At 39.3% G+C, this 23,107-nt stretch overlaps 1 protein-coding gene across 6 annotated transcripts in view; it reads left to right on the top strand.

Annotated features, from left to right (window-relative positions):
• Positions 1-23,107, top strand: part of TADA2A (transcriptional adaptor 2A) — a 49,224-nt gene that overhangs the window by 4,687 nt on the left and 21,430 nt on the right. For 3 of the 6 annotated variants that reach the window (XM_035026626.1, XM_035026625.1, XM_035026627.1), the window contains 6 exons: positions 4,228-4,334; positions 5,571-5,630; positions 15,348-15,439; positions 17,364-17,521; positions 18,774-18,862; positions 20,179-20,251. In XM_035026626.1, the coding sequence (XP_034882517.1) occupies positions 4,228-4,334; positions 5,571-5,630; positions 15,348-15,439; positions 17,364-17,521; positions 18,774-18,862; positions 20,179-20,251 (579 nt within the window). Of the gene's footprint in view, positions 1-3,313; positions 4,335-5,570; positions 5,631-15,347; positions 15,440-17,363; positions 17,522-18,773; positions 18,863-20,178; positions 20,252-23,107 lie in introns of all 6 variants that reach the window. The other 3 variants (XM_035026630.1, XM_035026628.1, XM_035026629.1) reach the window with 3 other exon arrangements.

Raw genomic sequence — 23,107 nt, 5'->3', positions numbered from 1 at the left:
CTGTATATATTACATGTAATATGTAATGATACATATTATATGAATTCTTGATTATATAATCAAGAGACCTATCTCGCTTATTTCACTGACCTATTTATTGTAAGTGGACACGCGAATTCCTGTTTTTTTCAAGGATTTATAATTCATTATCATACTTAATTATTTTGGCTCTCAGATTGTCCCAGTTTGACCCTTGTGAGCTCCTTCATTCTGGCTCCTACATCCTTAATAACACCCATCACTTTTTTGAGCATCTCCTTACCTTTTGCCTACATGTTGCAGGTGCATCTTGTATCTTCCCTGCCCCAGCCCTGGAATCAGCCACTTCTCCGAGGAGCCCTGGTTCCTTTTAAAGAGGACTGATATTAGAGACCAAGATCTGGTCATTGCTACTAGCATGTTTTGTATCTTGGCTCATAGGCCCACAGAGCTATGAAATATATGTGCATGTATGCTATATACATATACACCAACATACATACATACTTACCCATACATACACTTTTAAGAAATCACGAGTTCCCATTGATACCTCCAAGTCATCTGCATAAGCTTTTTTCTTGTTTTCCCCCATTCCTTATTTGTGTGTCCTTTCCTCAGTGAGAACCTTGACACCCAACATCAGCACATTTACTCATTTGCTCAGTCTTCTAATACATCCAAAATTATGTCAGAGTTGCTTTTCACATACCACTGCATAAAACAGACCTCCTTCAACAAGTTCAGGATTTGTTAGCATCACCCAAGACTGAAGGTATATTGTTAAATGTCCGTAAGTTACTTAGATTTTTTTTTCCTTTTCAGTGTGGTTACAGTGTTCTTTTGAAATATTATTAGGTTCATCTGTTCATACTGCTTTTAGTTTTCCCTTTTTATATTTCCTACTTCAGTTTTTTAAATTTGAGGAACGTAAGTACACTTCCAGAAGTCAAAACTATACAAAAATATATATTTGGAGAATTGTTGCTCCTTCCTATGTCTCTTCCACTCCACTCCATTCCATTCCCCCTCCCCAACCCCTTGTAGGTATCCAACTTCATTGTTCTCTAGTTTAGCTGTCCTGTATTTCTTTTTGCAAAGATAAGCAGACATACATAATATTTGGGGTTTTTCCCCTCATTTTGTACAGGAAAGATAGCATGCTATGTGTGCTTTTTTTGAAGTTTGGTTTTTTTCACTTAATAGAATCTTCTGGAAATACTGTTTTAGTTTGTAAAGGTTGTTCTCATTCTTTTTTTTTATAGTTGCATAGTACTCCATTGTGTGGGTACTCCATAGTTTGTTCAACCAGTCTCCAGCATTTGGATAACTAGGTAGTAGTTTGTAATTCCAAATAATGTTCTAATGTATTCCCATCAGCAGCTTATGAGAATGCCTATTTTTCCACATTCTTACTAAGAAAGTATTATCAAGCTTTTGAATTTTTGTCAGTCTGATGGGTGAGAAGTTATATCTCAGTCTAGCTCTCTCTTATGAGTGAAGTTGAGTGTCTTTCCATATGTTTAAGGACCATTTTTTTGTCTTTCTCTTTTTTTTCTAATTATCTCTTCATTTTTTTTGCAATAGGATTTTTGTTCTTTTTTCCCCTCAATTTTTAAAAGTTCTTTGTATATTGGGGATTTTAGTCCTTTATCTATAATAGGTTTTCAAATATTTTCTTCTAGCTTATTTGCCTTTTTATCTTGCGTACGGTGTTTTTTGCCAAGGAAGTTTTTTGTTTGTGTTGTTTAGGTAGTCAAATTTATTAACCTTTCATTGCCTTTGGATTTTGAATGATGGTAAAAAAGCCTTTCCTTACTCTTAGGTTATAGAAAAGTTCTAAAATATTTTTGTGAAGGATAGTTTGGCTATGTGTATCAAAAACCCTCTGTATGCTCAACAGTTCTAGTTCTAGAAAAATATATATTCTGAGGAACACAACAGCATTCTTCAAAATAGTGAAAAATTGGAAATAACATAAATGTCCACCAGTAGAGAACGCCTTAGATCAGCTGTTTTCAACCTTACAAGATCCCATGTTTTCTTTTTATAACATTTTTAGAGCCCATTTGCTCTTTGGAAATGAAATACATAGATAGCATAACACATCTACACCCATGATGTCAAAGAAACAGAAATAATAATGCCCTAACTATAATACAAAGGATAAGCAAAAGAGAAAAATGAACTAATGTATGTATCTCAATATGTTTAGACACGATTTCAGTAGGAGACATAATGACTTAAGTAGTCAGATGCTTGCACCCATATGTTGAATCACTGTGAATCTTACAACTACAAAAGCACAGTGATTCATTTGTGTTGTATTAGTGACTCAGAAATCCCACAAGCTTGAATAACTCTTGGTAAAGTTCCGAACAAAACAAGATATAATCTCCTGTAGAAGTACATGCAGTTGCCTTCCTGGAAAATTAAATATATATTAAAACTGTCAAAAACATTTTGTTTTATAGGTAACATGGAATTAGGTTCTAGGTCATGTAATTATGAACAGGTTTGTCACCAACTTTGAATGTCTGGTAGAATATTTGAAAGTTGTACAGGACACAGGTCACTTCTTTGTTGTGCAGGAATGTCTTGAGCCTTGTACAATATCTAGCATCCCTGGTCCTCACCTGCTAAATGCCAGTAGTGCTCTTTAGTTATTGTGGCAGGAAAAAAAAAAAAGCTTTTCCTCACATTTTCAAAATGCCTTCCTAGGGGGCAGTTGAAAACTATTAGGTTAGATGATTGACACAGAATCATTTAAGGGTAAGGGACATATATCATAGGTTAGATGATTGACACAATGGAATATTATTCATCCATTAAAAAGAACAAGGAAGATGTAAGCATACTATCATGAAAGATGTTGACAGTATATTGTCAAGTGAGAAAAAAGCCTACAAAACATCCTGTAAAGCATCATTTTTGTTAAAATATATGCACACGCATACATTGAAGAAAGCCTGGAACTCAGAATGTTAATAGAGGATGACTTTATGCTTTTGTTGTCTAAAATTTTTAAAACTACAAACTGGGTTACTTTTACAAAATAATTACTTCTTGATGTAAGGGTTTAAAAGCTCTTTACTTCAGTCAGTAACTGATTTTTTTTTTTCCTGAGGAAAGAAAAACAAGCTTATATCATTAAAATGATGTGAGGAAGAAGTCATTTGGTAAAAATTGTCATCTGACACTTAATATACAACAATATTTGTTCTTCCATGTCAAAATTTGAAATGGGAGAAGTGGCATAGTTGCTGTTATATATATTTATTTTGAAGCTATTGTCAGAAGGATTATGTTTCTTTCCCCTGTTATTTTCTTCCAGGTCTTCATTTAGAAACAAATGAACAATAATCATCACTTGAAGGAGGGAAAGGTGCCTTGAAGAGTGTTTCTTGGGCTTTAGGAAGGAAAATGCTATTACAGAATGTGAGAAATCCTGCCTCAGGCTAAGCAGATTAAATTCTTTCATCTACCTTCAAAGCCTGTGTTTTCTTAGACCCCTACTGCTCAGCACCGAAAACGACTCTGCCAGGTTGCCCTGACTCTAGAGAGGCAGAATTTAGGGCAACCAGGGACACACATAATCTGCTTTTTTATCACTTTAGACAGTTTAGATTGTAGTTCTTGCCTTAATATTTCAGAGACAATACAGTACGGTCATTGGAACTAGAAGAAGGTGAGCTGTGCTCTGCTTACCATGGGAGAAAGGGAGCTTTCCTGGGTTTAAATCTTAACTCAGATGTAAAGTAGTATATCACAAAACAGATACTTAAAGGAGTTTTTCACCCCAACTTCTTACTATGAAAATTTGCAAACTTACAGAAAAGTTGAAAGAGCAGTACGGTTGGCCACTCCCTACATTCAACAATCATTAACATTTTGTCAGATTTGCTTTATCTAAAAATATGTATGTGTGTTGTGTAAGTATGTGACATTTTCTCTCCTGGAAAAATAACTAGGAGGGAAAGCTTATGCTGGTAAATTTCTCTAGGGGTCATATCTGCTTAAATGCTGTTTATAGTAGTAGATACTACTATAGGAAGGAACAAAGCTGCCTTCAGAGAAAAAGGAACGTGATTTTTGATTTTTCTTATTTAGAATGAGCTCATCTTGTCTCCAAGACGAGCTGAGTCTTCCACACAGCTCACCACCTGTGTAGTTGTTTGCAGATTTTCACCTTGCACTTTGGTAATCATAACATGTTTTGAAGCTGATAGATTGTCCTTTTTGTTCTAGATGATCCCTCTGATAAGCCACCTTGCCGCGGCTGCTCCTCCTACCTCATGGAGCCTTATATCAAGTGTGCTGAATGTGGGCCACCTCCTTTTTTCCTCTGCTTACAGGTAACTCATTAAGGAGAGGCTTGCCTCTCCTGGCCTAGTTTTATGGATATAGTAAATTCAGAGATGACTATCAAAGACTCAGAAGAACCATACCTTGTTAAATCTATTCCTTCTACTTGGTCTTCCATTACGCATTTTACCAGTGAAAAGTTGGGGAACAGAGCAGATGGATGACACAGACGGTTGAATATTCTGCATCTCTATATCAACCTAATGCTCAACACTGTTTTTGCCAGTAGGTTTAAAGTATTGGGACTACAGGGGTGCCTGGGTGGTTCAGTCAGAGGCTCAGACCTCTCTCTGCCTTCAGGTTGGGTCATGATCTCAGAGCCCTGGGATCGAGCCCCACATCGGGCTCCCTGCTCGGTGGGGAGCCTGTTTCTCCCTTTCCCACTCCTCCTGCCTGTGTTCTCTCTCTCTCTGTGTCAAATAAATAAAAACCTTCAAAAAAAAAAAAAGTATTGGGACTATAGGAAACAGAATTGGAGGATTATTCCTTTTGATAGCACCTATGATGCTGTTATTGAAGCGTGATCTTTGGGCAGGTGACAAACGGAACAAATCATTCTGTGGATGATGATAGTAATAATACTAATTACAAGTGCTTCCTTTGTTGTTGGGCACTCTTTTGAGTAATTTACGTGAATTAACTTTTAGTTCATCACTATAACCCTATGAAGTAGGTATGATTAGCATCCCCATTTTATAGAGGAAACTCAGGCAAAGAGAGTTTAAGTAATTTGCTCAAGGTCACACAGCAAATACCATATGTTATTGGATCCAAGATGCTATTGATTATAAGAAGCATCCCAATTTTAGAAATGATAAATGGCTGATGGAAGTTGTAATATACTTTTTATTATAAGATGAATCCTCATTTTGGAGTTTTAAAATAAAAAAATACCTGTCTTAGAATTGCCTAAAATTTTTAACTTAGAAACTTTAAGTTTGGAGCCAGGATTCAAATTTACTCAGTCTGATTCCAGGGCTTATGCTCTTATCAAAAGAGGCGAAGTCCTCGGAAAAAATCTTCTTTTCAGATTATTTTTTCCTCTGTGAGGGCCACTGAAGAGCTGTGATCAGGTATGTAACCATCCTCTTGCGGCTGCAGACAAGATTAAATGAATTCTTAAAAACTCATAGTAAGAGTAGAGCACCCCCAAACCATCTTTTATCCTATAAGAAAGCATTTCAAAAAGTAGCTTTTTGGTAACTTACTTTTCCTTTCTTTTGCAGTGTTTCACTCGAGGATTTGAGTACAAGAAACATCAGAGTGATCATACTTATGAGATCATGGTAATGGTGAAGTTGCAGGGAATTTCCATTCATTTGTCAAGTGTTGTACTGGGGATTTCTGTTTTTCTTCATCTCCAAGTATCTCCTTCCCTTTTCTTTCCTCCTCTTCTTTTTTTAAATCTTTTTTTTTTTTTTAAGATTTTATTTATTTATTTGAGAGAGAGAATGAGAGACAGAAAGCATGAGAGGGAAGAGGGCAGAGGGAGAAGCAGACCCCCTGCTGAGCAGGGAGCCTGATGTGGGACTCGATCCCGGGACTCCAGGATCATGACCTGAGCCAAAGGCAGTCGCTTAACCAACTGAGCCACCCAGGCGCCCTCCTCCTCTTCTGAATTAGGTAATCATTTCCTAGTAAGTGTTTTAGGGTTTTATGGATCTACTAAGGCATTTAAGTCTAAAAATCATTTTATACTCTGATTTTTGTTTCAAACTTGGAAGGAATTTGAGGGGCGCCTGGCTGGCTCAGTCAGAAAAGTGTGTGACTCTTGACTTCAGGGTTATGAGTTCAAGCCCCATGTTGGGGGTAGAGTTTACTTTTAAAAATTCTAAAGATTAAAAAAAAAAAGTACTTTGAGATTTACTGATGTAAGGATAAGAGGTACACTGCGTTTTAGGTTCACTGATAAACATATAGTAAATGTGTTGTTGCTGTTTTGGGGCTAATGATCTTACTATGTGGTTCATGTGGGCAGTGGTGAAGTTTACGTCTGGCACTCCCTCCTCCTACCTTGGGGAGATTAGTTAACCCTCTGAGAGTGAAGTTATAAAATGAACATTGAGTGAATGATATGACAGACTGGCTTATAGGCCAGAATAAAACTTGGCTGGGACCTGATTGATTATATTGCCACCTCTAAAGAAGGAATGAGAGGCAGACGTTGGGAGTGTCCCTTTCAAGCTCTAGCCAGAGGAATGGGCACTCTGATAAGCCAAAATGAATATCTGGTCTGTTTGACAGGTGTATACATCTTCGTCAAGATAGTTTTGTCAGTTATCAGAAAATAACAATTCACCAAGTAGTTTTCTTACATTTGGCCTCCCATTCAGTTTTTTTGGTTTCTTGTTTTTGTTTTTTTTTACAGGAAAGAATACTGGCTGGGCATCTTAACAGTAATAATTTCACATTGTGAATTAATCCATTTATACTTGTATTAGTTTTCTGTTGCTTCTATACCAAATTATCAAAAATTAAGTGGCGTAAGATAACACAAATTTATTGTCTCACAATTTTGTAGGTCAGAAGACCATTAGGCTCACCTGGTTTGCTGCAGATTCCATAATGTCAAAATGAAGGTGTTGCTAGCCTGGGCTTTTATCTAGAGGCCCTGGGAGAGAGTCTGCTTCCAATCTGCTGCTATTCTCATTCAGGTTGAAGAATTCTCCACCTTGAGGTTGTAGGACTGGTGCCACTCTTCCCTTATTGGCTGTTGGCCAGGGCTTGCTCTCAGCCTCTTGAGACCTCCCTTTCCCCATGTTCAAAGCTAGCAGTGTCCAGGAGTTCTTGAAGGTGATTGATAAAAAATGCCTGGAGTCTTTTTGACCTCTCCTGCTTCCTCTGTGCTGAATCTCCTGCCTCCCTTCTTTTTTTCTTTTCTTTTTTTTCTTTAAGACTTTATTCATTTATTTGATAGAGCACAAGCAGTGGGGAGCGGCAGGCAGAGTGAGAGGGAGAAGCAGACTCCCTGCTGAGCAGGGAATCCGATTTGGGGCTCAGTCCCAGGACCGTGAGACCACGACCTGAGCCTAAGGCAGACACTTAACCTATTGAGCCACCCAGGTGCACCCCTTCTTCTTCTTTAAAGGAGATTTTATTGGAGCTCCTGGGTGGCTCAGTCGTCTTAAGTGTCTGCCTTCGCAGATCATGATCCCAGGGTCCTGGGATCCAGCCCCATATCGGGGCTCTCTTCTCAGCGGGGAGTCTGCTTCTCCCTCTCCCTCTGCCTACTTGTGCTTTCTCTCTTTGTGTCAAATAAATAAATAATCTTTAAAAAAATAAACTAAAGGAAATTTTATTTAAGTAATCTCTACACCCAACATGGGGCTCAAACTCATGACCCTGAGATCAAGAGTCACATGTTCTTCTGACTAAGCCAGTCAAATGCCCCTCTCTTACCTCCCTCTTCTACTTTTAAAGGCTTGTGTGATTACGTTAGACCCACCCAAATTATCTACGCTGCTCTCCCTATTTTAAGGTCAGCTGATTAGTGCCTTAATCCCATCAGCAGAGTCCCCTCACAGCAATATCTAGTTACTATTTGATTGAATAATCAGGGGACAGGAATCTTGGGGGGAGAGGGGGGTGCATCTTTGGAATTCTGCCTACCACAGTGCCATAATGTATCTACCTCAGTCTCTTTAAAAAGTTTAGAAAGGGGGCGCCTGGGTGGCTCAGTCGTTGAGCGTCTGCCTTCAGCTCAGGTCATGATCCCAGGGTCCTGGGATCGAGCTCCGCATCGGGCTCCCTGCTCGCTGGGAAGCCTGCTTCTCCCTCTCCTGCTCCCCCTTCTTGTGTTACCTCTCTCGCTATCTCTCTCTCTGTTGAAAAATAAATTAAAAAAATCTTAAAAAAAAAAAAGTTTAGAAAGGGTGAATTAGCATTTCTGAGTCTGATTATTTGTGGGGTCCTGTTTAAGATGAGTTTCTGGGCCTATAATGCTGAGAGTCAGATCCTGGTCCATAATTAAAGAAAATGCTCCTTACTAAGAGTTCTTGGCAGCCAACTGACTAGCCTTCCCCAACTTCTGTCTAAACACCTTCAGTCTTAAAGTTTCTCCACTAGTTATAAGATTTGGAATAAGATATTTTTATATTAGACTTTATTTTTTTTAAAGATTTTATTTATTTATTTGACAGAGACACAGCGAGAGAGGGAACACAAGCAGGGGGAGTGGGAGAGGGAAAAGCAGACTTCCCACCGAGCAGGGAGCCCGATGTGGGGCTTGATCCCAGGACTCTGGGATCATGACGTGAGCTGAAGGCAGACGCTTAACGACTGAGCCACCCAGGTGCCCCTAGACTTTATTTTATAGAGCAATTATAGGTTTGCAGCGAAATTGAATAGAAAGTACAGAGATTTCCCCTATATCTTCTGCCCGAACACATGCATAGTCTCTCCCATTAACAACATCCCCCACGAAAGTGGTACATTTATACTATAACTGATGAACCTACATTGACACCTCATTATCATCCAGAGTTCACATTTACATCAGAATTGATTCTTGGTGTTACACATTCTGTAGGTTTATACAAATATATAATGTCATGTATCCACCATTATAGTATCTTACAGAGTAGTTTCATGGCCCTAAAAATCCTCTGTGCCTTGCCTGTTCATCCATCTCCCCCCCTGCCCCCGACCCCCAACCTCTGGCAACTACTGATCTTTTTACAGTCCCCATAGTTTTGCTTTTCCCAGAATGTCATATAATTGGAGTCATGCAGTATGTAATCTTTTCACATTTGCTTCTTTCACTTGGTAATATTTATTTAAGTTTTCTCCATGTCTTTTCATGGCTTTTGATTGGTCATTTCTTTTAGCAGTAAATAATATTCCATTGTTTGGACATACCACAGTTTATCCATCCACCTACTGAAAGACATCTTGCTTGCTTCCAAGTTTTGGCAATTATGAATAAAGCTGTTATAAACATCCATGTGCAGGTGTTTCTGTGGACATAAGTTTTCAGCTCCTTTGGGTAAATACTAAGGAGTGCAATTGCTGATCACGTGATAAGGTTGTTTAGTTCTGTAAGAAACTGCCAAACTTGTCTTCCAAAGTGGCTATACCATTTTGCATTTCCCACCAGCACTGACATCAGTGTTCTGCATCTTGGCGATTCTGATAGACGTATAGTGGCATCTCTTGTTTTAATTGACATTTCTCTGATAAGATATGATGTGAAACGTCTTTTCATATGAATAACTTTTTTTTCTCTTGTCAACTGCAAAATAAATGAAGGGTTGGGGAAATGTGGTCAAAGTATCCATGACTTTGAGTTCATTTCACCAACATAGCAGATCTTCAGAAAACTGGTTTATTCTTTCCAAATTCACACAAACATGCCTAGAACCAGAACACAGATTTTTTCCTTTAAATTGTTTCCACAGTTCCTTATGGGATAATTCAATATAGGCTGGGTAGATTGATGGTTATCCACTGTAGGAAAACTGAGCTGTGTTCTATCTGTTCTGGGCACCATGCCTTCCGCATAATGCTGAAGGCACTAAGTTTCACTCCAAGGCAATTAAGTCTTCTGATTACATCATCCTTTTCTCACATATTCAACACCCATACAAACACATTTCGGAATTTTGTCCTTTACTTTGGGGAGTTTTGGGGGGTTACTGATACTCTCTTTTTTCCTGCCAATCTTATCTATTCCCAGATAAGGAAAAGAAGAATCTTTCCTTCTGTAGGAATGATGACCAAATTTTGGCTTTCTAGACATGAAGCCACTAGAAACTTGATTTTTTTTTTTTTTTTTTGCATATGAAGCCACAGAAAACTTTAAATGGGTTTTCGTACTTTTGTCATCTCATAGCACTGTATTTTTGGAAGTTACTCATGCTGTGGTGGGTGGTGCATTAATCAGGATTTCTGAGCTCTATGCCTATTTTTGTCTTATAATTCTTAGAACCTTGAACAAGTCAAGGCACCTCTTTCTGCCACACCCAGTGATTTTAAAACTTTAGTGCCTAAGAATTACCTGGGAGCTTCTTAAAATTGTAGATTCCTAGGCCCTACTCTTAAAGATTCTGGTTAGGGACGCCTGGGTGGCTCAGTCGTTGAGCGTCTGCCTTCGGCTCAGGTCATGATCCCAGGGTCCTGGGATCGAGCCCCACATCGGGCTCCCTGCTCTGCAGGAGGCCTGCTTCTCCCTCTCCCACTCCTCCTGCTTGTGTTCCCTCTCGCTGTGTCTCTCTCTGTCAAACAAATAAATAAAATCTTAAAAAAAAAAAAAAAGATTCTGGTTAGTAAGGCTGAGATTGGGTCCAGGAATTGAATAACACTGATTCAACTTTAAGAAAAACTCCCTTATGCCCATTTATTTTTTGGTGTAGAAAGTCTTTCTTGTTTATCTCACAGTAAAGTTGGTGAGGACTAATTAATTTCCTAAAGTAGTTTTAGAAATAACATAAGCTCTTCAACTATGAGTTTTCATATTTATATGTATTTGTGCTATTTGCCAGATTATTATGAATATAGACAGAGACAATATATGACATAGACTTCTCTTTTGGATCTCATGGTACCTCATATGCTGGGCCTATTCATAGTATGTACTCAGGTAAAAATGTGTTGCTTATTAGCAGTGTAATTTCATAAATTACAGATTTTTTTTTTTTTTTGGTCATCAACAAAAGGTATAACAATTTTTTTTTAAAGGTTTTATTTATTTATTTGACAGAGAGAGACACAGTGAGAGAGGGAACACAAGCAGGGGGAGTGAGAGAGGGAGAAGCAGGCTCCCCGCAGAGCAGGGGCCCGATGTGGGGCTTGATCCCAGGACCCTGGGATCATGACCTGAGCCGAAGGCAGACACTTAATGACTGAGCCACCCAGGTGCCCCGGTATAACAATCTAAATGCCTGTGTAATCTGGAGACCTCTCCTGTCACCTTTTTAAAATAACTTATAGAAAATTTCGAAAAAACAAAATTTTATTTTTACCCTAAAATAGAATGGTGTTTTCGTTATTTGTTGCTGCCTGATAGCTACTTCAAAACATTGTGGCTTAAAATACCAACTATTTTATTGTCTCCCATAGTTCTACAGGTCGGGAATTCAGATTGGGCACGGTGAGGGTGGCTTTCATGCCCACATGATGTGCGGAGGTTAGAAGTCCACAGGGCTTTTTTCACACCTCTGGTACCTCAGAATGGCTTGAATTGGTTGGGAGACACCTGGAACATTTTTTTTTTTAATGGTTTTATTTATTTGAGAGAGAAAGCCTACAAGCTGGAGGCAGAGGGAGAGAGTATCTGAAGCAGACTCCGTGCTGAGCACAGAGCCCAATGCGGGGCTTGATCTCACAACCCTGAGATCATGACCTGAGCCGAAACCAAGAGTTGGCTACTTAACTCACTGAGCCATCCAGGTGCCCCCAGCAGGAACATTTTAACTGTCTGGTTCTTCTCCAGGGAACCTTAGCCGCCCCCCCGGCACGGCCTCTCCACATGGTCTTTCTAGCAAGGAGGCTAGGTTTCTTACATGGTGGTGGTTCAGGGCTCCCAAAACCACAAAAATGGAAGCTGCCAGGCCTTAAGCAAGTCACAGGTCCAGCCCATATTAAACGGGACAGGACTACACCAGGATGTGAATTCTAGAAGTTAATGGGGGCTACCATTGTAACCCAACTACCACGTATAGTGTAATGAAGTCCCATATACTTGTTACTAGCTCTTAAAATTATCAACTCCTAGCTTATCTTGTTTCATCTAAACCCCCACTTCTCCAGATTATTTTGAAGCAAATCCCCCAGACGTCTTATTTCATCTATAAATGTTTTACTAGATCTCTCTAAAATTTAATTCAAGTCACTCTTCTTTATTCCCCAGTCATGTCATAAAAGCTTTTTAAAAATATCTCTGCTCCCTTCTCTACCCCTGAAAATAATTCCTGTTCTGATTTTTATCACCATAGATCAGTTTTGCATATTCTAGAACTGCATATAAATGGATTCATACTGCATGTACTCTTGTTTCTGGTTTCTTTCAGCATGTTTTTGAGATGTATTCATGTTATGTATAGTAGTTCATTCCTTTTTGTTACTGAGTAATATTCTGTGGTATGAATATAACATTATTCATTCTCCTGTTGATGGACACCTGGGCTTTGCCTAGTTTTATGCTATTACGAATCAAGCTGTTATGAACTTTTCCTGTATAAGGCTTTCTGTGGACACACGTTTTTTGTCCTTGGATAAATACTTAGGAGTGGAATTGCGAGGCCATAGAATAAGTGATTATTTATATTTAACTTTTAAGAAACTGTCAAGTGTCCTAAGTGGCTGTAGTATTTTACACCTATGCCAGCAATGAATGAGAGTTCTAATTGTTCCACGTGCTTGCAAACTTTTGATATTGTTGGTTTCTTCATTTTAGCTGTGCTAGTGGGTTTCATGAGTGTAGTGGTATCATAATTTTTTTTTTACTTTTACAGTTTATTTTAATTGAGATACAAATAAGGTCCATACATTCCAGTTGGTTGCTTCTTACATGTATTCTGTTCTGTGGGTGTTCCACTCTCCCTGTCCCTCTTCCCTCACTCTTTCTCTTGTTTCTTATAGTTACTTGATTTTTAAAAAACATGAGTTCTCTGTCTTACATATATTAGTAGAGTGTGAATTTTGCTTCGGTCTTCTGTGTTTTCTATAAATTGGTAGTGACATAGCAGCTGTACCAGATTCATTTATGATCATTGTGTAGATCTGTTCATCAGGGATTGCAAAATAGTTATCTTTTAACCTTAGCACTAGCACTCTTTTTTTTTAAGAGAAAATACATGCATGATAAGGGAGCAGGGAGGGGAGAGGGGCAGAGGGAGATGGGGAGGGAGAGAGAGAATCTTAAGCAGGCTCCATGCTCAGCGCAGAGCCCGACATGGGGCTCGATCCCACAACTCTGAGATCATGAGTCAAATCCAGAGTCAGACGCTTAAGCGACTGAGCCACCCAAGTGCCCCCCAGAACTCATTTTGATTTATGAGTTAAAATAATTCTAGAGCACCTGGGTGGTTCAGTCATTAAGCGTTAGGCCTTCAACTCGGGTCATGATCACAGGGTCCTGGGATCGGGCCCTGCATCGGGCTCCCTGCTCTGCAGGAAGCCTGCTTCTCCCCCTCCCACTCCTCCTGCTTGTGTTTCCTTTTTCACTATATCTCTGTCAAATAAATAAATAAAATCTTTAAAAAAATAAATATAATTCTATAAAAAGAAATGTCTCATCTCTGTGGTCACCCTGAGGTAAAGTTTATACAGGAAAGGCAGGATAAAATACCTGATTATTTCCCTTTATTTACTAATCTTGAAAATATGAGTTGGTTCCCTGGCATCCTCTAAATATTTAGAAGATTTTATGTATTTCAGTCCTTTGCAGTTATTATCCTTGTTAATGCTCAAAATGCTCCATCTTTGGTTAGTGGGAGCCTCTACAAGTTGGCCTCTGAATCCTTTTGACATGACCCTCACTGGCTTTGAGAACCTCTTTGCTTTCCATTATGACAAAATGTTCTAGTCTCATCTGGTACATTTTCTTACTCGAACCTAGATTCAGGTCTTTCTTCAAAGAGCCCTGTTTCCTTAGTGGGAAATAGTTATTTAGTGACTGCATACTGGGCATTAGAAGTGTTCATTGCTACTGGGTTGGTTGTCATTTCTAGACTTTTTCACTGAACAGTGTTAGGAAATTATTCTTTTGAGACAAAGTCCATTGTAAGTTCATACTAAAACTTTCAATTCAAATATAAGACTATAAGGTTTTTATATAAGCATAGATCTTATATCTATATCTTTCTAAACCCCAAGCCAGAAATCCCACTGCCCAATGACACCACCGCAGTTTCTTACTTGCTTTACCCCATAACACATCTGCACATAATAACCTCAGAATAACTATACCAGCACTCCTGAAAACAGTGTTAAGTTTTTTTTTTTTTTTGGCAGTTCATTTTTCTTTTGTTTTTTTTAAAGATTTTTATTTATTTGACAGAGAGAGAGAGACAGCGAGAGAGGGAATACAAACAGGGGGAATGAGAGAGGGAGAAGCAGGCTTCCCGCTGAGCAGGGAGCCCCATGCGGGGCTCGATCCCAGGACCCTGGGATCATGACCTGAGCCAAAGTCAGACGCTTAATGACTGAGCCACCCAGGTGCCCCAGCAATTCGTTTTTCTTCTGAGATGTATTCTACTAGAGATTTATAATCAAATCACTGTGTTTTAAAGTCATGTGGGATATTTTCTTTCTGTGATTATGCCTTAAAATTAATTCATAGGTTTATTTGTTACATTTTGCTTTTGACTCTTAGGATTTTAAATTTAGTAGTTAATGTACAATATTTATATTTCAAAGTTAGATGTACCAAACAAGGAATATTCAGAGAGGTTTAGCTTCTGTCCCTCCCTTCCCCATAAGTAACCATTTTTTAAAATACATCGTTTATTCTTCTGTTTAAAAAAGCATAAATATACACATATTTGTATTGCCTTCTTTCTTAGCTAAGTGGGAACATACTATAATATTTATCTCTACCTTTGTGCTAAGTTTAAAAAATACTTTGGAGTGCCTGGGTGGCTCAGTGAATTAAGAGTCCAACTCTTCATTTCGGCTCGGGTCATGATCTCAGGATCATGGGATCAAGCCCCGTGTTGGGCTCCACACTTGGCGTGGAGTCTGCTTGAGATTCTCTCTCTCCCTCTCCCTCTGCCATTCCCTCTGCTTGCTCACTCTTTCTCTCTCTAATTAATTAAATAAAATCTTCCAAAATATATATGTCTACATGAGTTACATGGCACTTCTGAGTGATAATGTTTGTTGGAGACTCTTGTAGTTAATGGTGGAAATAGAAGTGGGAGAGATGGACAACTAATAAGAATATACTTTAGGTACCTCTCAAAACCATGAGAATGACAGTCATTTAAGTATGAATTAGCATTACATTTCAGGTTGCTGGGTTCCATTTCTACATCTGTTCTTAGGCAAAATTTTTTCCCCCTTAGACCTCAGATTTTCCTGTTCTTGACCCCAGCTGGACTGCTCAAGAAGAAATGGCCCTTTTAGAAGCTGTGATGGACTGTGGCTTTGGAAATTGGTAAGAGCTTGGTGTTAAGGGTTGTCCTGCCCTAGTGGGCTCAGAGAGGAAGGTGCTGTTGAAGGGTAAAGAGAGGAGCCTCAGAAAGAGGAGTTTGGGGCTATGTGTTACTTTTCTCTTGACCCATGACTTAGAGATATGTCCTCTTCCATTCTGCATATTATTTTCAGTGGCTGAAATGCCTCACAGAGATATAGTATGTTTAGTTGTCCATGACTGGGCAGCTCTAAAAGGCCACTTTGGATATATCAAGACGGGGAAGGTTGGTTATTTCTTTCTGAATACTGGGGAAGTTTAGACTTATTAGTTATTGCTCCCTTCTGATTTTAGGAATTTTTCTTGACTGTAGATACCCTTATCATTTAAGTGAGTCAGACTTTAGGTAGATGGCCATAGCTTACTTAAGGCTCGAGTTTGGGAGACCTGTTACTCGCATTCCCTGTTTTTAGCTTGCAGATAAGTCAAAGCTTGGCAGAACTGAACAGCATTCATTGCTGTTGCCCTACGAGGCAATGCCACCTAATAATGATGTTACCACTTTCACATTTACCTTTTGGGAATACTTTCACACTGATGATTTCCTTTTGCAAAATAGATAGTAGGGACATTATTAAATTATATTTCGTTCATGAAGAATCTGAAGCTTAGGGAGTTAAGATCATTTCTCATGATCACATAGCTTATTAGTGAAGGACTCCTAACTAGATCCTCCCTGTCCTGACTTACTAGTGTCAGTAATCTATCCCAATAGCCATAGAAAATACTGTGCTACCTCCATTGCGTCCGGGGCCCTGCAGAAGGAAACTTGAGTTCAGTTCACATTTTGCTTGTATTTATTCAGCATTTAGTAAGCATCATAAAATATTGTGTACTATGGGGAATACCAAAGAAAACAGAAAAAAGTGATCACTTGTGAGGAGCTTGCTAATCATCTTGGGCCTAGTTTTTCATTTTTTTGCTTGCCTTTCTGATGTTCCAAAATGGACTAATCCTCCCTGTTCCCCTTCCCTCTTGGTAAAGACTACACAAAAAAAGACTATTGTTTCTCTGTCAACTGTGAGTAAGACACTAAACTTGGTGGTGAGGGTGGTAGGGATAAAAATTATGACATGTATCCTGCCCTCAAGAAGCTTATAATCCAGTAGGGAAATCAAAATGTATGTAGGGATGATTGGAGTACACGAAGCAGAGCATAATGATACCTTAGCAGATGGGCAGGTTAAGTACTGTAGAGGAGAGAGGTCAAGAGGGAACTTGGAGAGCTTCCATCTCTACTCCTCCACCATCTGGGCTTAGGAGTCAGGTCTGAAGTACAGATTCTGGCTTTGTGCACTTACATGTTTTATTTTCTCAAGCAAGTTTCTTAATCTCTTTGGGCCTCTTTTTCGTCTGTGAAACTGAGCTAGTAAGTACTCAACACTACATGGATAATACTAGGGCTAACTTCAGTTATGTTGTGAATGTTTCTAGCTTAGTGCTTAGCCTATCATGGGCACTCTAGTAAAGAAATGTTTGTTGATGTGAAGTGTTCTGTAAACTATAAAACATGATGCGAATATGAAACTGTACTTATGTACATTTTGAGTGTTCTGAAGTGGTTTATTATAGCAATTCTTTTCCTGAGGCCTAGCTCACACGGAAATTTACAGATTTTCTAGTGATCTTCCTTGCTTTTGGTGGAAAGGAAAGCGCTTTTCGGATCTTATTTCTATCTCTTGGAATAGAATCTGATTTGGCACATCAGATTACACCAGTATTAGGCTTATGTTTCTCTCATCGTTCAGCTGATATCTCCATGATATTGGTTTGGAGGTGTCAAATTCCAGACATTTACTGAGCTGGGACTTAAACTATGGAAAGAACAAACCATGTTTTGACCACTCTGTATAAATGGTCAGAGCTTTCTCTTCTCACGATCCTCTAGGCAGGATGTAGCCAATCAGATGTGCACCAAGACCAAGGAAGAGTGTGAGAAGCACTATATGAAGCATTTCATCAATAACCCTCTGTTTGCATCTACCCTGCTGAACCTGAAGCACGCGGAGGAGGCGAAAACTGCTGACACAGCCATACCATTTCAGTGTAAGTGCCTCCCGTGTTGCCAAGAGGTGCTGAGCTCACCCTCCGGCCCTGTTGCTGTAGCAGATGAACAGTGGTTTGGGCAGCTGAAGAGCTTAGGGAAGATGGGAGGAGTTGGCCTGGCAGTTGCTGAGAGTCAGGGCTGTAATGGGGAAAAGAGGGGTTGAAGTCCTGCACCGGAAATCCCGGTGCCCAGAAACAGTGTGTAGTCCCACCCACTCTGAGGCTTGTGAACATATCCGCCAGCTTTAATGCTTCTGCGGATGAGATGTCCAAATTGAACCAAGCTTCGCTGCTTTGGAGGGTTTACGATTCTAGATGTTATTAGTTACTTACGGGAGTCCAGTATTTGATTCATTTTAATTAATCATCCCAGTGTTGAGTCCAAGAAGCAGCTTGTTATTTTAGTTCACTTAGTTATGGTAGTAATAGCGAGCTTTTTTTTTTTTTATCTCATGTGGCTAAGGGACTCATGGGTCTTCTAACAAAACAAAACCATGATGACTTATAAATGGACATCTTTGCTGAATGACTCCCAGAAGCACAAATAATGAGATATGAATGTCTTCTTCACCACCACCCCTCCCCGCCCCTTTCCTCAGACTCTGTAGAAACAGTTTCATAGCCGACTAACTCAAAGCCTGATGATACCTATTTGGAAAACACTTTGGGTGGTAGCATTTTATTTTCAAATCCATTAGATCAATTGTTCCTCATAGCAACCCAGTGAGATAGGGAGAGCAAGTGCTTTTGCTTTATACGTGAGGAAACAGATTCAGAAAGGTTAAATAATTTGTGCTTCATGGGACTAGAGGATATTAGAGCTGGGACTCAATTCCAGCTAACTTCCAAATCCTGTGGGATTTTTTTGCTCCGTTGGGTGAGATTTGTAAATTGATATTGGTCGTAAGGGGTAAGGAAACTGAAGCAGACAGGGTAAATACTTATGTTCTGTAATATTAAAGAGAAGATCCTTGGTTTTCTATTACGTTAAGAAAGCACAAATCGAAGGAATCTCCCCATTTTATTTAGAGAATTTCCTAAGTCTTAGTTTCCTTTTTAAGAATTCAGTCTGTTTCCGTAATATTTTATCTTTCTCACTTTTCCCTTTATAAAAATGTTTTGAATTTTATTTATTCTCTCAGACACTTTTTTTTCCAAACAAAAATATTTCAGAGTGTAAATGACGACTATTTCTCTGTTACTTTTTCATGCCAATATTTTATTAACTAACTAAGAACCTAAATTCTTCCAGCTACAGATGACCCTCCCCGACCTACCTTTGACTCCTTGCTTTCTCGGGACATGGCAGGATACATGCCAGCTCGAGCAGATTTCATCGAGGTAGGAGAAACTTGTTTTTGTTTCACATGAGGCTTATATCTCTTACTTATAGGTTCCATACCACTAAAAACAGATTTTCGAGGCTCTGTAATTTATAGGGCCTTTAGGCAGCCACATTTTTTCATTTGAGTGTCTTTTCTCATTCATGACATTTTCACATATGGAATGTAGTTTTACACACCAAGAACCTATTTCTTAAGTTGCAAAGATGTTGGCTCTCACTTAATAGATATGGGGTTTCTGTGGTCTGGTTCTCATTCCACCCTTCGGGCATTTCAAAGTTGTACAATATCAGGGGTTGGCAAACTTTCCTTTAAGGACCAGACAGTAGATATTTTTTGTAGACCATAAAGTCTCTGTCACAACTAAACTGCCATTACTGTGCAAAAGCAACATAAATAATGTGTAAACAAACAAACATGCCTGTGCTCCAATAAAACTTTATTTACAAAATAAGCAGTGGGCTGAAATTTGTTATAGTTTGCTGATCCCTGTTGTGTATTCACAAATACATAAAGCATGATGAATGTGTATAAAAACTGTATATTCCCTTGAAGCGGGGGAAATCGGAGGGGTAGACGAACCATGAGAGACGATGGACTCTGAAAAACAAACTGAGGGTTCTAGAGGGGAGGGGGGTGGGAGGATGGGTTAGCCTGGTGATGGGTATTAAAGAGGGCACGTTCTGCATGGAGCACTGGGTGTTATGCACAAACAATGAATCATGGAACACTACTTCAATGACAACGCTCCTGGAGATAATTTGAAAGTTTAGCAAAATACAATAATTTTGCCAGCCACATACAGGTCATCATTTTGTTCATGGCAGCTGATACTTTGGAGCTACCCTGTAGACGCTGCTCCCACAAATTGTACTCATTGAGTCGAATATGAACAAATCTACCCATTGAACTATATAAGCAAAATCAAATAAATAGAGCCTCAAAAGGTAGTAAAAAGGTAAATGAATTAATGTAGACAGTGTTCTTATCTAAATACTTGATGGTCTATTCAGAGTTAGATTTCTCAGTTTAGATTTTATGAACAGATTACTTTTAATTTTTAGAACCTAGGTTTGGCTTTATTCCTGGACTCGTAACTTTCTCATATTTTTGCTGTCTCTACTGCCTGAAAGCCTCTCCAGCTTTTTCCTGTGACTTCTTCTTTCTTATAGTAGTTTCCTGACCATGTACTACTCCATTCAGTACTTTTTAACAAGTGTTTGTTTCTTTTCTGTTTGCTTCTAAAGCATGGCTACTGTGAAGGCATTACTCAAAGCTGATGGGTTTGGGGTGGGAATTTTTTTCCCCAAACAGGAGTTTGACAATTACGCAGAATGGGACTTGAGAGACATCGATTTTGTTGAAGATGACTCGGACATTTTACATGGTAACATTTTATTTCAGCACGTTTTTATCAGTTGTAAAGTGTGTGGTGACACTGTGTTGGGTGCTAGGAATGAATAAAAGGATGAATAAAACATGTTCCCTGCCTTTATGGGACTCAAAACTTGGTGGGGTAAGTTGCTGCATTTACCTGTTGTTGTGTTTTGACCACATGAAAAAGATCATTTGTGATGAGGGTGAGAATGGATCATGTAATGGTGGTTGGTATTCCAGTATTGGACTGTGTGATCTTTCTTTTGACTGAGATAAGCCTATAATGAGGTAGTTGGTTGAATGGCTCTCACTGCCTCCTTAGAAGGAAGGGAGTCAGTGTGAACACCTTGGGAACTTCAGTAGCAACTGATGATGCTAGATGTTCACCATAATTTGTTACCCCAAATTTCTCTTAGCAGGGAAAAAGAATGGAAGTTCTTCAAGGGTTTTTAGACCAAGCTTGGGAATTTCTTGTTTCTCAGTACTGTTGAATTTTCAGCACTTCTGAATTCTCACCTAAGATGAGCCCTCTAAGAATTTATGTCCATTCTTGTGTTATAACATAAGTAGTTAATGTCAGCAGGGCTCTTAAAAGTGGGGGGTTAAGACTTCCATTGAATCTCTTTTCTTCCCCCTCTTTCCATTTACATTGAACTACCTATTTAAAATAATCCCCAATCTTCTTTCATTTTAGTCTAGAATTGAATGTGATACAATAGGTGAGCAATGACTCCTTGGATTCTCCCGCATTTCCCAAACAGCGTCTTCATTGTTTCTCTTAAATCTATATCCCAGGCAGGAAAGGCAAGGAGAATCCTTGTGGAATTGCAAATCAAGCTTGCATATTACATTAACTGATACTCTGTCACTGAAAAGGGCACTTGATTCTGCTCTCCATACAAGAGCTATTTAGGCATTCGTTACACCAGATCTGGGACAGAGAAAGAGTCCTCTTAAAAATTTTACCTTCAGGATTTACTGTCGACATATTTCTTGAGCTGTTTTCTTCGCAAAATTTCATTCCGCCCTTTTTCTCCCACACGACTTTAAGGAAAGTGGAGGTGACGCAGATGGCACTAAAAGAGGAAAGCTTGAAAGCAAACTACTCGAGCATTCACTAGATAGACTGTATTTGTTCAGTCTTCCACTTCAGTCTCTTCCTTTCCAGCCCAGTAACTTGCGTGCTGCTCTTTCCCCCCTCTGGGGGTGTTCCCCAACTGCAGTGTGCAGATTGCTGCTCAGTATTTGTCAGTCACACCAGCTTTAATTAAAATGCTATTGTTCCTGACTTGCATCTTTCTTATTCAGAATGCAAAAAAAAAAAGTAGCTCCATAAATATCACCCTTTTAGATACTGTTCAAAAATAACCAACTTTTGAAAGTCAGGATTTTCCACGTCAATAATGGCTCAACTATGTCAGAGACTTGCCAGATCACTTCTTCCCAAGGTCTTCATTCTTTAGCCTCAACATTATCAAGAAAACTGTGGTAATGATGGGTATTTAATTTCACTCTTCATTCTTTGTAGAAGCAAGATTTGCAATTTCTTCTGGTACACTGTGGTCCTTTCTGTAACTAAGTAGGGGCAACAGGAAAAAAAATCAGAAAGAAGCTATTGATTAGCAGTTTTTGTTTCAGTTAGCATTTCAAACCTAGAACATACTTTAGTTTGTGTTCTTCCTGCAATTTCTACAGCCTTGTAAGTCCCTTGATTCTAGTTAATTTGAGCTAGAATCGAAGCATCAGTTACTGACTGTTACAATAAGCAGCTTTAACAGAATGCAAATAATCAGCCCTGCCTCACTTTTCTGTCCCTGTCTTAGTGGCAAACTATAAGATACTCAGATGGGTGCCTTTTAAAAGATGTTGACATTTGAAAGAGGTTTAGCTGTGCTTGAGATCAAAGGGATGACTTGCTGGTGCCACAAAAGGAGGCTTTGTTTATGGTCTAGAGTTCTTATTTAGCTCCTCTGGCTGCATGATCCACTGTCCAGTGTGGTATGTATGGCCCCCGAGCCCCTGAGCCGAGCACTTTCTTGCAGAATACCCAGTGAAGGGGAGGGACTGGGAGCCCACTCCCAGTGGCAAGAGGTTTTCTTGCCAGAGACAGGAAGGAATGAGAAGGAGCTTTCTGAGCACACCTAGAACAGAGAGAGGGGCACATATTTTGTGCAAATTAGGACACTGATTCTACTTCAGGCCTACTTCTCAGTCATTGTGTGATCTTGGGCAAGTCTTTGCAATCTTGCTTGCTGGGTTTTTTTTTTTCTGTGTATGTCCACTGCCAGTAAAGGAGGGGTAACACTGATTAGTCAGAGTGTGAATGTCTCCAATGAAGATAATATGTAATTGAGATTGGTGTTATTACCATTCCATTACAACATTATACTCTTAATATTACTGAGCGTTAATAACATTCCTTTTATGTTCCCTCACTTATATAACTACGGCAAGGAAACAAACTGGCTGGGTTTTATATTCCATCCCAGGGCTGAAGCCACCAAGCTCTTTTCCTCACCCAAAATTTTTGCTATGATTCATGGAATTTGTCTAATATGATGGGTTTGAATGGTCCATTATAGAGGCCTGGGATACAGTGGAGGGATAATTGATTGCATTCCAGCCATACCAGAGGCTTTCAGAATGGGCCTGGAAAGGATACTGCAAGTGCAGCAGTGTCTGAGGAAGAAAATAAGGAAGTTCTGGGATCCCTAAATGACCCCACCATGTATTTATTGAAATAAGCAGAAATTATTGGCTCAGAAAGAGTGACGCAGAAGACTCATAACTTGGCATTCTCCTGTGTCCTGGTATGTTTGGGATCTCAGTGTAGATGCATAGTGGTGTTCCTTTTTCCTGTGGGCCA

Source organism: Mirounga leonina, unplaced genomic scaffold (genome assembly GCF_011800145.1).
Source record: "Mirounga leonina isolate KUSES-001 unplaced genomic scaffold, KU_Mleo_1.0 Mir_200, whole genome shotgun sequence".
In the NCBI taxonomy this organism is placed as follows: Eukaryota; Metazoa; Chordata; class Mammalia; order Carnivora; family Phocidae; genus Mirounga; species Mirounga leonina.
Note: the sequence above shows the minus strand (reverse complement) of the source record. Positions and strands in the feature narration are given on the sequence as shown.